Raw genomic sequence first — 14,629 nt, 5'->3', positions numbered from 1 at the left:
CCTTGTAGGAGACCAGCCAGTGCCCTGACCAAAGCCTTGGTGTCATCCTTGGCCTCTCCCTCACACCCCACGTGCATTTTATAGCAAACCCTTCCTGCTGCCTCTGGGCCTGAGCCAGCACCATGTCTAACCTAGGATCATGGCAGTAACCCTTCCGTTGCCCTTAAACTCCCAGAATCACAGACAATAGCCAGAGCAAACCCATGAATTGTAAGCCACGTTTGTCTTTCAAACTCTCCAGTGCTTTCCCCAATCTTGAAAATTCAGACGTCCTGACAGTGGAGGGCAAGGCCTCCACGCTCTGGACCCACCGCCCTTCCCGGTCCTCACTTTCCACTCCCCCTCAATCGCTGGCGCCAGTCTCCTTCCCCCCTCCCTGCCAACACCCCTGCCACCTCCCCGCCACTCCCCCTGCCACCCCCCCTGCCACCCGCTCACTCGTTGCCCTGAGGCACACAGGCCTCACTCCCTGGCATCCTTCAGGCCTCTGCTCCAGGATCACCTTATCACCAAGCCTGCTGCAGAGCAGCCCCGCCCCTGCTTTCTCTCTCTCCAAGGCACTCTTGGACCCAGGCATGTTGCATTATGGTTTACTGACCATCTCCTCTTTAGGTTGTAAGCTCTGTGGGGGCTTGACCAACTTGGCCCAGTTGTCCTGGGCCCAGCATGTAACAGCTGCTCAATGAACATTACTGGATGATTTGAACATGTAAAGGGGATGATGATGAACAAGGAGAGGGGATGCCCTGGAGGCCCAGCAGGAAGATCGAGAGGGGCCCCCAGGGCTCACTGTCTCCCCTGCAGCTTCCAGCACATTCAGCCTGTGCTCACCTTCAGCAGCCCATAGAGGAGATCCAGCTCGTTCTTGCCCCGCGGCTTGGACTGGTCCCCCATAAACTGCATCAGAGCTGTGGGCAGGACAAGATGCATGGTGAGCTGTGGCTGGTGCCATCGCTACGTGGGGCCATCTCGTGCCTTGCTGTCAAGATGCATGGGAGCCAAGCGAAGCGGCAGTCCCAGCCTTACCAATGAGACAAGGTTCAGGGATGCTGTGGGCCCCAGGGCTACGCAGAGCGCATAGGGAGCTGGACCCACCACTGCCTTCCAGCGCAGACCCCATGCAAACCACAACCCCTTGAGCATGAGTAGAAGTGGGGAGGGCCACGTGGCACAGGAACCACCAGTGCGCCTCCCTGAGACGGCAAACTCAAGAAGGCGACTGGACTCCTAGGTCGCAGGCACAGGGACACAAGAGGTTGTGGCCACTCACCCTGGAAGCTCTCCACAGCTTGCCTGTTCGTGTCCTCGTCACTGAAGCTGATGAGCGATTCCTGGATGGGAGCCTGCAGCCAAAGAGGCTGGGCTGTAGGTCTGGGGCCGGCGGGGCAGGGCCAGCGGGCAGGTCCGTGGGCTTGGCTCCCCCCCACCGTCCCCTTTACCTTGCTGTACTGCACCAGGCTGGCCATGGCCTTCTCAGCATCTCCACTGGTCTGGGCCGGCCTGAGGGTGGACGGGGGAGGACACCCATGCTTGCTCAGCCCTCCCACCCCCCATCCCAGGCCAGGTCTAGAGGGTACAGAGAGCCCTGGCCCGGGGGCTTCAAGCAGGGAGGCCCACTTCAGGGGGACTGAGGATGGGCTGGCGCGGGGTGGGGACAGGAAGGGCGCTCACAGGGTCTGGGGTTTCCGGAAGTAGCGCAGGGCAAACTCCTGCATGGTGTAGTCCGAGTCCGTGGGCAGGGCCACGTAGGCCACGGAGGGGGACATGCTGGTGGTGGCCGAGTTGTCACTGTGCGCCTGGCTCCAGGGGTGGGTGGGGAACTTGGAAACACAGGAGACCTGGTGCCACCTGAGGGTCCACTGGCCTGTCCCGAGGCCCTGCCCCAGCCCCCAGCCCCGCCCACCCCAAGAGGAGCAGGCAGAGCGGCTGCAGTGAGCACACCACCGGAAGCCAGGAAGGTCAAGAGCCATTTATTCAGCATTTTTCAGGCGCCACCGTACTAGGTACCACAAGAGCCGCATGAGGGGCGGACAGCCCCGCCCCGGCCCACGGGGAGCTCAGTCTTGCTGCGGAGTGGCAGGGCAAGAAACCAGGAGTGGGCAGAGGGGCGGCACCAGGCCAAGCGCTGCCTGCCAGGCAGGGGGTTGGTCCTTGGCTGCCCGGGGCCATGGAGCCCTTTCCTCGGCTCCTACTGAGGCCTTGCCTCGGCCTCTCCTGTCTTCCTCACCTCCGATGCCCTATCCCACTCTCTGCGCTGCAGCTGACCCTTGTGCCCCTGGGAACTCCTCTGCTCCGTCGAGAAGAACAAGTCCGGAGCAGCTGCCGGCTGCACGACGTCAGCAGGGAAGAGTCCGGAGCGGCCGCCCGTGGAGCCAAACTGCCAGCCTAGAGACGCCCAAGGACAGAGCCTCACCCACGTGCCACCCCCCACCGTGCCCACTGGAGGTGCCGCCTCATCTGCCTGCCACCCTGCTTGCCCCGCAGATACCTGGCTCCAGGGTGGCCACCGGCAGCAGCTTGATGAGGTCCCCGCGTTGGAAGCTGAGGAGGCTGTGGTCGTCGGTGATGTAGCTTCTCAGGGCGATGACATAGCCAGAGTCCTGCAGGTGGGCAGGCGGGTGAGGGGCCAGCCTGCCGTGACCCCTTCCTACCTGTCCCCCCTGCTCCCCTGCTGGCCTCACTCTCCACCCAGCATCCCCGACTCCAGGCAGCTCGAAGGAGCGTGGCTGACAGCCCCGAGACCAGCCAGGGCGGACTGGGCGGCAGGCAGCAGTGGTGGAGGCCCCCAGCCAGCCCACACTTGCCTTCTTGAGCTCGCTCAGGAAGAGCTCGACCATGGCCTTGATGGCTCCGGCCCGAGCCGTGTGCAGCACCAGCTGTTCATTCTTCAGCGACAGCTCCAGGGTGGAGCCAGCCGGGCACTCCACGCCCAGCACCTCAGCAAAGCTGCGCGCAGGGTGAGGGCATGAGCCGGGGGACCGTCTCACCAGCCCACCCCCGCCCCCAGCCCCAGCCCTGGCCTCCGCTCACCTGTATGAGCAGAGAGTCTTCAGCTGGTCGGGGTGCAGGCTGGGGCCCTGGGTCATCTTGAGCAGTCTCAGCCCCCGGTGGGACACAGCCAGCAGCTGCACGTCGCTGCCGCTCTCGCCCTGCTCGGAAGGCAGGTGGGTCACAGCCCGGCTCCCGGCTCCAGGCCACCGTCCACCCAGCCCGCCCCAGCTCTCATCCTGCTGCCAAAGGATCCAGCTGGCACCCAGCCCGCTGCCATCCCCAGCCTCACTGACCGAGACAGGGAAGATGCGGGAGAAGTAATTGGCCCAGTTGTCCCTGGCGGCCACCACGATGCGCTTCTTGACACCATCCTCAGCCGTGTCCAGTGAGTCCAGGCCCACCTCCAGGTCTCCTGCAGCAGGAGGAGCCCCAGCCTGTCCCCAGGATCCTTCACAGCGGGGACCCCAGAGTTTACTCCCTCCCTCTGGACAGGCCCAACCCCCGTCACCCAGCTCCCCGAGCCTGCTGCGGTCCCTGGACCTACCCAGCAGGTCTTTCATCTTGCGCCTCTCGTCCTGGGAGATGCGGATGCAGCACTCGGCAAAGGTGTCCCTCAGGATCTGGGGGGCAAGCCAGGCAGTCACCACCCGGTCCCGTGGCCTCAGCGCACCCCAGATGCAGCCACGCACGGAGGAAAAGCTGCAGAGCCCCGTGGGTGCGACGCTGAGGGACGCAGGGGCTTCCAAGCTCAGGGCCGCATCCACCCAGAGCTCCCACCTGCCCCCCCAGCTGCCTGCTCTCGTCAAGCTGCTGCTCCTCCTTCAGCTAAGCATCCCTGAAAGAACAGACCTGGGGGAGGAGGGGTGCTATAGAACTGGGGGGAGCAAACCCGAGCCTCTGGAAGCATCCACAGGCAGCAGGCAGGTGCTGGCAAGCACCTGCTTGTGCCTGGCCTGTGCTGGGTACTGCATACGCTTCATTTTGAATCCTTGTTATGAGTCAAAAAGGGGCTTCCCTGGTGGCTCAGACAGTAAAGAATCTGCCTGCAATGCGGGAGACCCGGGTTTGATTTCTGGATCGGGAAGATCCCCCGGAGGAGGGCATGGCAACCCACTCCAGTGTTCTTGCCTTGGAGAATCCCATGGACAGCGGAGCCTGGCGGGCCATGGAGTTACAAAGAATTGGACAGGACTTAGAGACTAACACACAGAAGTCAAAAACAGTCCTCATTCTGAAGGATGTTGTGAGGAATAAATAAAGGAAGGCAGGGCTTGAAGCACGCCAGCGCCCGACGGTGGTAACCTGGCCAGGGGTGGGGAGCGCCGTCTGTCTGCACATACCCCTGCGGGGCGGGGTGCTCACCTGCTCGCAGAGGAGCCTGAGGCAGTAAGGGTGGCCGAAGTTCTCTCGGGGGTAGAACACCTGGATGGGGGCACAGGAGACCAAGAGTGGCTGGGGTGGTCCCCCGCCAGCCCAGCTCCCGCCCCACCTCTCTCCTGGGCTCAGACGAAACCAGGCCAGGAGGTGGGCAGTGGGGAGCCGACGCTGGGGTCCCAGGCTGGCTCCTCCACAGCCTGTGCCCCGCCCCCCACCCAGAGCGGCTGGGTTGAAGCCCACCCTGGTGCCCACCTCCTTGCGCAGGAACAGCCTCCAGGGGGCGCTGGCGTAGGAGAAGCACACGCTGCCAGAGGGCACGAGCAGCTGGGTGGAGACCCCCTCGTCCCCCATGGGCTCCACCAAGCCTGGCAGACGGAGGGGCCGAAGAGCATCGGGTGTGGACCTGCCTGGGGCCACGGGGTGATGGGGGCACAGGCAGAGAAGATCCTCCTCCCCAGAGCCCCGCACACCCGGCCAGCTTCACCTCTGCCGCCTCCTTCCCACCCACTGTCCCAACTCCCACCTCCAGCTGTCCCAGACGTGCATGGGGCCTCCCTGACCACATCAGCACGGCCACTAAATTCCTGCCGGGGCCAACGCCCTGTGTGTGACAGTCCGTCTGTGCCAGACAGGCCCCGGGGGTGCCCCGGCCCTGCCCACCACGGGAACGCGGAAGCTGGGGCTCCTCGCCCACGGCTCCAAAGTCCAGAAGCCCAAGCCGCTGACCTCGGCGCTGTGAGCTTGGAGAGGTCTTTGGAAATCCCCCCCACCGTGCCCCCCCAAAGCCCACCGCGCAGAAATGTGGGGTTCCTTACTGCGGGGCTCAGCTGGAGGGCTAGCTGGCTCCCAGGGCGGAGGCAGTGGAGGCGCTGGCGGAGGGGGCAGTTTCTGGGCAGTGGGTGGGTTCTGGCCAAACAGCTCTTGAAGGGGCCCCTGCTTCTCCTTGATGGAGCTGGAGGGCATCAGCCGTGGTCGGGCCCTGGGTCGAGGGGCCACGGCCGGTGGGGGGGCCTTCCCTGGGCTGGGGGACAGCGTCTGGGGAGGCAGGGAACACACAGAGGCTGTGACCCGGGGCCAAGTTCACCCTGGGGAGCCTCAGGGGTATTCCAGAATGGAGCAGCCATGCTCTGGACCAGAGGGCACCTCACCTGAGGGGGTGAGGAGGCACCATTGATCCCCAGCTTAGCCAGAGCCTCATCCTTGGGGTTGTTTTTCTTTAGGAAACTTTGGGGGGGCTTCCTGAAAGAAGGAAGAGGTCATGAGTTCACAGGGTGACTCTCTGGGGAGCGGTTAGCCCCTCCTCCCTCCCCTCCCCCCTTCCCCTGGCACCTCGCCGGCTGCACGGGCACAGGCACGGGGCCGGGGCGGCTCTGGTACATCCGGATGATGTTGCGGATCTCCCTGCTCGGCTCTGCCCGCCAGGGCTCAGGGTCCGAGTTACGCACCACGGCTTTGCCCCCGGCCGGCCTGTGCCCCCTGCCAGGCCCCAGCTCCGTGGCTGGCTCAGCCTCAGCCTCCTGTGCAGCTCTGGCTGCACCTTGCGACGGTGGCAGCTTCTTCACCACCAGGGGAGGCGGAGGTGAGGGCCCTGCCCAGGAAGAGAGGAAAGACATGAGACCCTGGGCAGAACCCCAGAGGCCCAGCCTGCCCCCCGCCTCCTCACCACCTGCTCTCTGTCCCTCCTCTTCTGGCTCCTCGTCCTGCACCTCTGCCTGGGGGATCTTCACCTTGGCTGGAGGCTTCATGGTTTTCACCTTGCTCGGCTGCTGCCCTGTAAATGCCCCCCAGTTGGTCCTGTCTATTACTTTCCACTTGGCCCGCCCCTCTGAGCTTCCTTGGTGGCTCAGACGGTAGAGAATCCCGCCTGCAATGCAGGAGACCTGGGTTCAATCTTTGGGTCGGGAAGATCCCCTGGAGGAGGGCATGGCAACCCACTCCAGTATCCTTGCCTGGAGAATCCCCATGGACCGAGGAGCCTGGCAGGCTACGGTCTGTGGGGTTGCAAAGAGTTGCACACGACTGAGCGACTAAGCACATTGGGCTCCTGGACGGGCCACCCAGACCAGAGGGCAACCCCCCATCCCCTGGCCAGGCTGGGGCGGTGTCTGAGTCTCTGTGTCTGATTGCCTCCCCAAGGGCGCTCACCCAACTTCTGGAAATAGTCTCGTTTCTGTTGGAAGCTCCTGGGCCGTGGGTGCCTGTCTTCAGCCTCCTGCGGGGCCTCCTGCTGGCAGGAAGGGGAACAGAAGGAGCAGCCTTGCTGGCCAAGTTGCTGCTCGCACAGCGCACCCACTCGGACCTGCGGGGCTGAGACTGGGCAGCATCTTTTCTGCATCGCCCTGCAGCCCCATCCCCAACCCCCTATGTCTCCCACGTCTGCAGCCTTGAAGCCAGCTGCCCATCCCAGGCCCTGCCATCTCCCCAGCCTTGGCTCCTCACCCTCAGGCGGGCACCTACCAACTCCAGGCCACTCTCTTGCTCTTTCTGGGGGGTGGGTGTCTTCTTGGGCTTGTGGGTGATGGCCGGAGGAGGTGAGGTCGGGGAAGCTGCTCTAGGGGCTGGGGCCGGGGCCGTGGCTGGGGCTGGGGCCGCGGCTGGGGCTGGAGCTGCGGCTGGAGCTGGGGCTGGGGCTGCCAGGGCCTGACTCTGCTTCTGGAGTTGCTTTGCCTGCTGCTCCAGGGACAAGGTCATGGCCTGGGTGGTCATCTGCTGGGCCTGATGGACAGGGCGTGATGCGCCAGATGAGAGCCAGCCTCGCCTCTTCCTGCAGGCTGGTACCCACGAGGCAATCCGTGGGCCCTGCCCGTCCTTACCAGGATCCGCGCCTGCTGGTTGATGAAGTCCTGCTGCTGGGCCGCCAGCTGCCTTGCATCCACGCTGGGAAGCACGGGCTGCGGCTGTGGTGGTACCACCATGGCTGGGGTGTGGCGGGCAGGCAGGCAGTCAGGGCGGGTTAGCGCCATGGCCGAGCTCCCAGCCCCTGCCCACTGTGCCCTCCAGGCGGGACCTTCCCTACTCCAGGCCCGGTCCACCACAACCCCACCCCCTGAAGAAGGGACTGGGCTGCCACAGTCCAGTCTTACCTGGGACTGGCCCCATGGCTGGCATCATGGGCATGGGTGCTGGCATCATGGCTGGCTGGTAGCTGGGCATCTGCACCATCCCTGGGTACACTGCGGGGACAGGGTCCTCCCACGTCAGTGCCCACCTGGACAGCCTCCCTCCAGCCCCAGGTGAGGAGATGAGCACGGGCCACCGGGGTGCGGGCTGGAGCTCTGACGGCAGCTGTGTGGGAAGCCCGGGCCACGCCTCCCCCCCGTCCGTGGGCAGGGAGACCCCAGATGGGCTCAGCCCCTCACTCACCCATGGGGTAGCTGCCTTGCTGCATGGGCCCCATGGCACCCCCTCCCTTCATGCGGCCAGTCAGAGCCCTGCCTTGCTCCAGATCCTGTGAAGGCAAAGGTCACAGGTCAAAAGGTCAGAGCTAGAGTCCTAGGAGGGCTGGGAGGGGCAGCAGAGGCCCCAGAACGGGAGGGACCGGGCTGGGCTGGGGCGCAGGACACTCACACTGAGGCCGGGGGAGAGGACAGGCTCGAAGAGGTGGTCCAGGAAGCCATCCAGGCTCCCTGAGGTCCGGGACTCACCTACGGAGGGCTGGCGTCACCTGCTGGGGGCAGGGGCTTCCTGCAAACCCATTCTCATCGCCCTGCCCACCTGAGTGTGCCCACCCCCACCTTACCTGTGCGCCCCCTGCTGGGCAGTGTTGGGGCTGGACCCGGAGGTGGGCCTGGGGGCAGTGAGGGGGCCTGGATGCTGGGGGCCAGGGGGATGTTCTCGGCTCTGCAGGAGACAGTGGGCCCAGCTAAGGGGTTCGCAGGGCCTCCTCCAGCCATGGAGGCCCAGCTAAGGAGGTGGGGTGCCCAGGCTGAGGCAAGGTGTAGAAGCTGCTGTGGAGAGGGGCGGGGGTGTGTCGGGGTCATCCCCACGGGATGGGAGGAGGCTTGGGGGCTGGACCTGCGGTAGCACCAGGGAACCCCAGGGTATGACGGGGTGGCAGTGGGGTCGCCTATGACAGGATAGGGACAGGAGCAGGCCAGGGGTGCTGGGGTGGCACCTACAGGCCACGGGGGGCGATGGGGTAGCTATGGGGCCTGGCTGGGTCCCCCGGGTCCTCGGTCTGGCCGATCAAGTCCAGCACGAAGTCGCAGCCGGCCAGGTCCCTCCAGGAGTCGCTGCAGTGCAGTGACACAGACCAGCCACGCGGGGGCAGGTCCAGGCCTCTGGGCGAGACAGGGGCAGGGAGAACAGGGTGGTCACCCAGGCAGGTGAGCATCCAGAAGCGGCAAGGACCTGGGGGTGCGGCGGGGGGAGGCAATCTTTTTCTGCAAAAAAGGCCCTCTACCTCTGCGTTGGCTCTGATGTATTTGTTTTTGTTTGTTTTTATGTATTTTTCTGCTGTATTTATTTTACCAATTTGATCAGAATCTGGGCCAAATCTAGCAGGAATACTCCCTACTCGCTCTCCATCTGGAATCTGCTGTCCAGACCCTGCCTGCCGACCCCCACCCCTTGCCCTCACCCCTTGGGCAGCAGGCCTTGGCCTGCAGGAGCAGCCGCAGAAGGTGCTCGGCGCGACAGCAGGCTGGGAGGGTGAGGAGGACTCAGAAGGAGGACGGGACAACGGTCAGTGTTGGCCAGACTCCCCCATCCCTGATCCCCAGACCTGCTCTGTAGAATCCACCCGGCAAACTGCTCCCCCGTGGTCCAGGACTCCACCTCGGCCGAGTAGCACTCCTCTGCAAGGAGGAGGGGCAGCGGTGAGAGTGAGGGACAGCAGGGTCCACCTTGATGGGGAAAGGGGTGCTGTCCCATTGGGGTCCCACCAGCAGGATGACAGGGAGGTCAAGGTCACATCGGGAGGTCAGGATCACATCGGGAGGGCTGAGGTGGGAAGGGGGTCTGGGAAGGGCGAGGGTGCCGGGCAGACTCTGCCGTTGGAGCCCTGAGAAGGACGCGCGCCTCACCGCTGAAGGTGGACACGTCCAGCGCCATGCGGCCCCGCCTCCATCCTGCTGTCCACTCGAGCTGGGTAGGCGGGTGGGCCCGGGCAGACCCAGGGTCCAGCTGTGTCTGCTCCAGGGCCCCCAGCAGCTTGTGTTGGCACAGCGCTGCCATGCCCCTGGGGGCCTGGTCAGAGACAAACCTGCGGGTACAGCACAGGGCCGCTGTGAGCCTGGGGTGGCCTGCTGACCCCGTCCGCGGGCCCCCCCACCCACTGAGCCCCCTACTTGAGCAGTGGCTTCTGCAGGGTGTGCATTGGCGGGAAGGCGCTGAGCAGGACGGCCATGAGGGCCCAGCCGCGCTGGCTCTGCTGCTCGTCGGGGTTGCGCCAGAGCTGGGCCACCAGCTGGCTGAAGAGCTCGTCGCGCAGCCCCGGCCAGCGCTGCCCCTGCCGCACCAGGTACTGGCCCATGGTCTGCTCCTGCCAGGGCGCCAGCGACCCGTCCCCCAGCAGCCACAGCATCTGCGGACACCAAGCCAGGGGAGGCAGGTCGTGCAGGGCTCCCTGTGCCCGCCAACACCCTGGCACGGGCCCACCCTGTCCCCTCCCTGCTGGGTCACTCACCACCTTGTTGATATCCAGGGCATGCTGAGGGTTCGCACCGTCCAGCTGGGTGAGGGGCTTGGTCAGCAGCTGCCCAGGGTGGGGCAAGGAGGGCTCCTGCAAGGAAGGGGGGGGTGCCACATGTCTGAGCAGAGGCTGATGCGTGGTGACCTGCCAGACACAGGGCCGGGGGTGCCCTGAAGGAACGTACGAGAGGAAGATGGGCTGGAGAGGAAAAGTGCCTTAAAAATACACCTTGATTGGGTTTCCCTAGTGGTCCAGTGGTTAAGAAGCCACTTGCCAATGTAGGGGGCACTGGTTTGTTCCCTGGTCCAGGAAGATCCCACATGCCACGGGGCCACTAACCCCATGCGTCACAACTCCTGAGCCTGAGCACCGCAACTACTGAAGCCTGCACCCTAGAGCCTCTGTTTCGTAATGAGAAAAGCCACCGCAATGAGAAGCCTGCTCGCCGCAACCAGGGAAAGCTCTCTCAGCGCCAAAGATGCGGCACAGCCAAAACAAAAATAAATATTAAAAACCATACACCTAAATTACTCTTTCTGATTAGAAAACTAAAGCCTGTGCATATGGAAAACTCAGAAAACAGGGAAAAGGATGAAGAATAAAAACCACCATCAATATGCCACTGCGAGGTATAACCAGAGTTAACATTTTCACCTCTTTCTTCCTAGTCTTACTTCCTGTGTGAAGGTACACACGTCATCTCCCCACCCGCCCGGCTGTTGCCTGGCACATCGGGACCATGCTCGATGGGCACTTTTGAATCTTGCTTTTGTTTCCAACACTGTTGCCTGGACACTCTGCTTTGTCATTAAACACGCTTTAAAGGCACGACTTCAGCGTTCAATGGCAGGGCAATGCCGCAGGTGTAACAAAGGTGTGGCATCACTGATAAGTAACAATAGACTGAGATGTGGGTTCAATGGATTTTCTGAGCAACGCAGTTGCATCCACAATCCACAACAGGAGATGGAGGAGAGGGTTGGAGAAAGAAGGACAAACACAGCTTTTGCCTGTGTTTGGGGGCTCGTGTCTGGGGAAATTTGGGCAGCAGCCAGCAGAGCTGAGGCCTGGAAGCCCACCTGAAAGCCGATGGAGATGAAGCTGGAGAAGGGGAACTGGTTGATGTCAGGTGGGAGGGTCAGGCTGGGCCGGGCGGGAACTTCCGGGGGCATGGCCTCGGTGATGCTCTGGACCCGGGCGTGCTGACGGCCTGGGGTGACATGGGAGGCAGCCCAGAAACACCCAGGTAAGGCGACTGGCTCTGGTGTCACCTCCACCTCCCAGCATCAGCCCCCAGCTCCAGTGCAGAGGGAGCCGGGCAGTGAGCTGGGGGCACCCAGAGCGAGCATCAGAGGGAGTGGCCACTGGGAGAGGAGGGGTCATGGAAGAACGAGGCCCATCACAACTCACCTTCCGCTGTCTTCAGCATGGCGGCGAGCTCAGCCGGGATCTCCAAGCGCCCCAGCTCCTGGTGGAGAGGAGCCATTGACCAGAAACTCAGGGAGAGGCACAGGGACCCAGGGGCCCTCCTCACCCATGGGGCTATAAGCTTCCCCTCCAGAGACCAAGAATTCTAGCCCTGGGCACTCCAATGGGGCCCCTCGAGCCCTCAGAGGGAAACCAAGGGCACCCAGGCCTCTTCTTGGGGGGCACAATGGATGGGCCTGAGGACCCCTGGAACCCCACGCTCCCCCTCAAGCCAGGCCAGGTTCAGCAGGCTCACAACCCAGCAGACACTCTCCAGCTTCCAGGCCACCTACCATGCTTGGCACCGTCTCGAAGGCCCCGATGCTGTGCCAGCTGCGCCGACGCCCAAGCTGTTGGGGGAGATGCGGGAGGAGATGGTGTCCCCTTGAAACGTCACCCCGAGCTCCCTCGAGGTTCCCTGCTTGCTGGGCAGTTCAGCTGACCCCTCCTCCTCCCAGGAGACCCCAGGGGGCTGGTGTCTGCCCCTCGCCCTCCAGAGCCCTCACCAGCCGAAGCGCTGTGGGTGTTGCTGCCCGTCTGCCAGGACTGGGAAGAGGGCAGCAGGAAGGGAAGAAATGGTCCCTGGGGGACAAAGTCCAGGCAGGGAGGGGCAGGAGAGGGAGGCGGCGTGTAGGCATTGACCTTCGAGCTGCTTTATGGCCCTCCTTTCGGAGTCATCGGGCAAGACAGGGAGCAGCCCAAGGGGCCCCCGGAGGGGATGGAGGCACCCCAGCCAGCAGAAAGAGTCAGGCCCTGGCATGAAGGAAGGCAATGAGCTCCCAGAGGCCCCAGGCTGCCCCGGCCAGGCAGCGGGGATGGGACGCTCCGCCAGCAGTGGTCCCTGAGGCCTCGCCCCTTGTGTGGCTGGGTGTGGACGGTGGTCACTGTCTTCATTCGGCCAGCTTGACCCACAAAGGCTTGCTTGGCTTCTCCCCTGAGCAAACCCCAGGCAGCACCGCACCCGTGGGCTTCACCTGTGGTCTCCGCCATCTCCAGAGCAGGGGCCGGGCCGCCAGCACGATGGTGTTCAGCTGCCCCAGAGCTGCCCGCCACTGGACGTAACGCTTCCTGGAGGCCGGGAAGGGGGCTGGTGAGGAGTCCGCATTCACACCCAATACCCAGATCCTCCAAGTCAAGACATGAGTGTAAAACCAGACCCCAGTGAAGCGCCCAGCTGCCTAACAAGCAACAGGGAAAGGAGAGGACAGAAGAGCAAGTGAACCCAGAGGCTGCTGTGCACAGGGGGTTGAGGCCTGAGGCTCTGGAGCCGGCCACCCGGGCGCGTTCCTCTACTGTTTCGTCACAGCAGTCTTGGATAAGGTCTTTACCTCTCTGGGTTTTGGGGTTTTTTTTGAATATGCTCGTGGCTTGTAGGATCTTAGGTCCCCAACCAGGTATTGAACCCACACCCTCGACAGTGAAGTGCTGAGAACTGCAGGAGAATTCCCTACTTGACCTCTTTGTGTTTTATTTTCATCACCTCTAAAAGGAGAATTATTGGATTGTCTGCTCCACAAGAAGATGAAATGAATTAAGAGGTGTGTTTGGAATAGAGTCTGGCACATTACTATTTAAGAAACAGAACTTTTTTTCCCTCCCCCCAAGAAGAACTCCTAAAAATGAAAAAAATTACATCTTGGGAAGTCTAATAGATCCCTGAAGAGACAATATCTTTGAGAATTTTCCAGATATAAGAAAGACCAGACTTCTCAAGGAAGCAGCCCTGAGCATGATAAATATTTAAAAATTGATCTATATACACTGCTGCTGCTGCTGCTAAGTCGCTTCAGTTGTGTCCGACCCTGTGCGACCCCAGAGATGGCAGCCCACCAGGCTCCGCCATCCCTAGGATTCTCCAGGCAAGAACATTAGAGTGGGTTGCCATTTCCTTCTCCACTACTAGATATGAAATAGATAAACAACAAGGATCTTATTTTTTATTGAAATATATTGGTTTACAACGTTGCTTGTATATAGCAAAGTAATTCAGTTACAAATGTATACATACATATATATCTATATAGGATATAGAATAGAATAATATTCACTATCTTATAATTACCTATTGTGGAAAAGAATCTGTAAAAGAATATATAGAGAGATATATGCACGTATATATTTGTAACGGAATTACTTTGCTATATACCTGCAACATTGTAAACCAATATACTTCAATAAAAAATAAATCTACAGCTTTTTTTTTACATCAAAGTACACTATCAAGAGAGGAGACTAAAAAATATAAATAAATAAAAAAGAGAGAGGAGACTGCTTGTAAATCAAATATTTGATAAGCGTTCAGTATCCATAATATATAAAGAACGCCTACAACTCAATAAGAAACAAACCACCCAATTAAAAATCAAGCAGAGGACTTGAGTAGTTGTATCTCCAAAGAGACACACAGATGGCTCAGGAGAACATGAAAAGACGCTCAGCACCACTAGTCGTTAGAGAAATGCAAATCAAAACCACAAGGAAATGCCACTTCACATCTACTGCTGCTGCTGCTGCTAAGTGGCTTCAGTCATGTCCAACTCTGTGCAACCCCATAGACAGCAGCCCAACAGGCTCCCCCGTTCCTGGGGTTCTCCAGGCAAGAACACTGGAGTGGCTTGCCATTTCCTTCTCCAATGCATGAAAGTGAAAAGAGAAAGTGAAGTCGCTCAGTCGTCTCCAACTCACATCCACTAGATTGGCGATAATTTAAACAGCAGAAAATATCCAGTCTTGGCAAGGATGTAGTGAAACTGGAAGCTGCACACACTGCTGGTAAGAAGGCAAAATGGTGCAGCCACTATGGAGAACAATCTGGCAATTCCTCAAAAAGGTAAAGACAGAATTACCAGATAACTTGGAATTCCACTCCAAAGTAAAGACCCAAAAGAACTGAAAGCAGAGATTTGAACTGTACCTTGCATGCTCATGTTTATAGCAGCCTTATTTGCAATAAGCCCAAAGGCAGAAACAACCCACATGCACACTCAACAGATACGTGGATAAACGGCTGTGGTCCACTTACACAACGGAACGATTTCCAGGTGTAAAAAAATATATGATGTTCTGACACATGTTATAAAAGGGACAAACCCTGAAAATATGTTTAGTGCAATAACCCAGATGTAAAGGGAGATACTGTATGAGTCAACTTAGATGACATGT

General features: G+C 60.7%; 1 protein-coding gene across 1 annotated transcript in view; it reads right to left on the bottom strand.

The window, feature by feature from the left end:
- The window catches only part of MYO15B (myosin XVB), a 30,133-nt gene that overhangs the window by 3,356 nt on the left and 12,148 nt on the right, over positions 1 to 14,629 (bottom strand). The window contains exons 21-51 of the mRNA XM_040244318.1: positions 12,442 to 12,535; positions 11,761 to 11,817; positions 11,411 to 11,468; positions 11,080 to 11,210; positions 9,995 to 10,090; positions 9,657 to 9,892; positions 9,393 to 9,571; positions 9,092 to 9,164; positions 8,487 to 8,648; positions 8,108 to 8,208; positions 7,936 to 8,012; positions 7,732 to 7,816; positions 7,452 to 7,541; positions 7,182 to 7,285; positions 6,826 to 7,083; positions 6,514 to 6,595; positions 5,698 to 6,139; positions 5,517 to 5,607; positions 5,184 to 5,403; positions 4,621 to 4,775; positions 4,354 to 4,413; positions 3,536 to 3,611; positions 3,285 to 3,403; positions 3,031 to 3,149; positions 2,805 to 2,946; positions 2,489 to 2,600; positions 2,228 to 2,385; positions 1,672 to 1,820; positions 1,440 to 1,500; positions 1,271 to 1,343; positions 832 to 908 (exon numbers count right to left, since the gene is read on the bottom strand). Coding sequence (XP_040100252.1) covers positions 832 to 908; positions 1,271 to 1,343; positions 1,440 to 1,500; positions 1,672 to 1,820; positions 2,228 to 2,385; positions 2,489 to 2,600; positions 2,805 to 2,946; positions 3,031 to 3,149; positions 3,285 to 3,403; positions 3,536 to 3,611; positions 4,354 to 4,413; positions 4,621 to 4,775; positions 5,184 to 5,403; positions 5,517 to 5,607; positions 5,698 to 6,139; positions 6,514 to 6,595; positions 6,826 to 7,083; positions 7,182 to 7,285; positions 7,452 to 7,541; positions 7,732 to 7,816; positions 7,936 to 8,012; positions 8,108 to 8,208; positions 8,487 to 8,648; positions 9,092 to 9,164; positions 9,393 to 9,571; positions 9,657 to 9,892; positions 9,995 to 10,090; positions 11,080 to 11,210; positions 11,411 to 11,468; positions 11,761 to 11,817; positions 12,442 to 12,535 — 3,937 coding nt within the window. The remainder of the gene's footprint in view (positions 1 to 831; positions 909 to 1,270; positions 1,344 to 1,439; positions 1,501 to 1,671; positions 1,821 to 2,227; positions 2,386 to 2,488; positions 2,601 to 2,804; positions 2,947 to 3,030; positions 3,150 to 3,284; positions 3,404 to 3,535; positions 3,612 to 4,353; positions 4,414 to 4,620; positions 4,776 to 5,183; positions 5,404 to 5,516; positions 5,608 to 5,697; positions 6,140 to 6,513; positions 6,596 to 6,825; positions 7,084 to 7,181; positions 7,286 to 7,451; positions 7,542 to 7,731; positions 7,817 to 7,935; positions 8,013 to 8,107; positions 8,209 to 8,486; positions 8,649 to 9,091; positions 9,165 to 9,392; positions 9,572 to 9,656; positions 9,893 to 9,994; positions 10,091 to 11,079; positions 11,211 to 11,410; positions 11,469 to 11,760; positions 11,818 to 12,441; positions 12,536 to 14,629) is intronic.

This window comes from Oryx dammah, unplaced genomic scaffold, assembly GCF_014754425.2.
Source record: "Oryx dammah isolate SB20612 unplaced genomic scaffold, SCBI_Odam_1.1 HiC_scaffold_8, whole genome shotgun sequence".
In the NCBI taxonomy this organism is placed as follows: Eukaryota; Metazoa; Chordata; class Mammalia; order Artiodactyla; family Bovidae; genus Oryx; species Oryx dammah.
The sequence above is the reverse complement of the archived record's forward strand: the minus strand, read 5'-3'. Positions and strand labels throughout refer to the sequence as shown.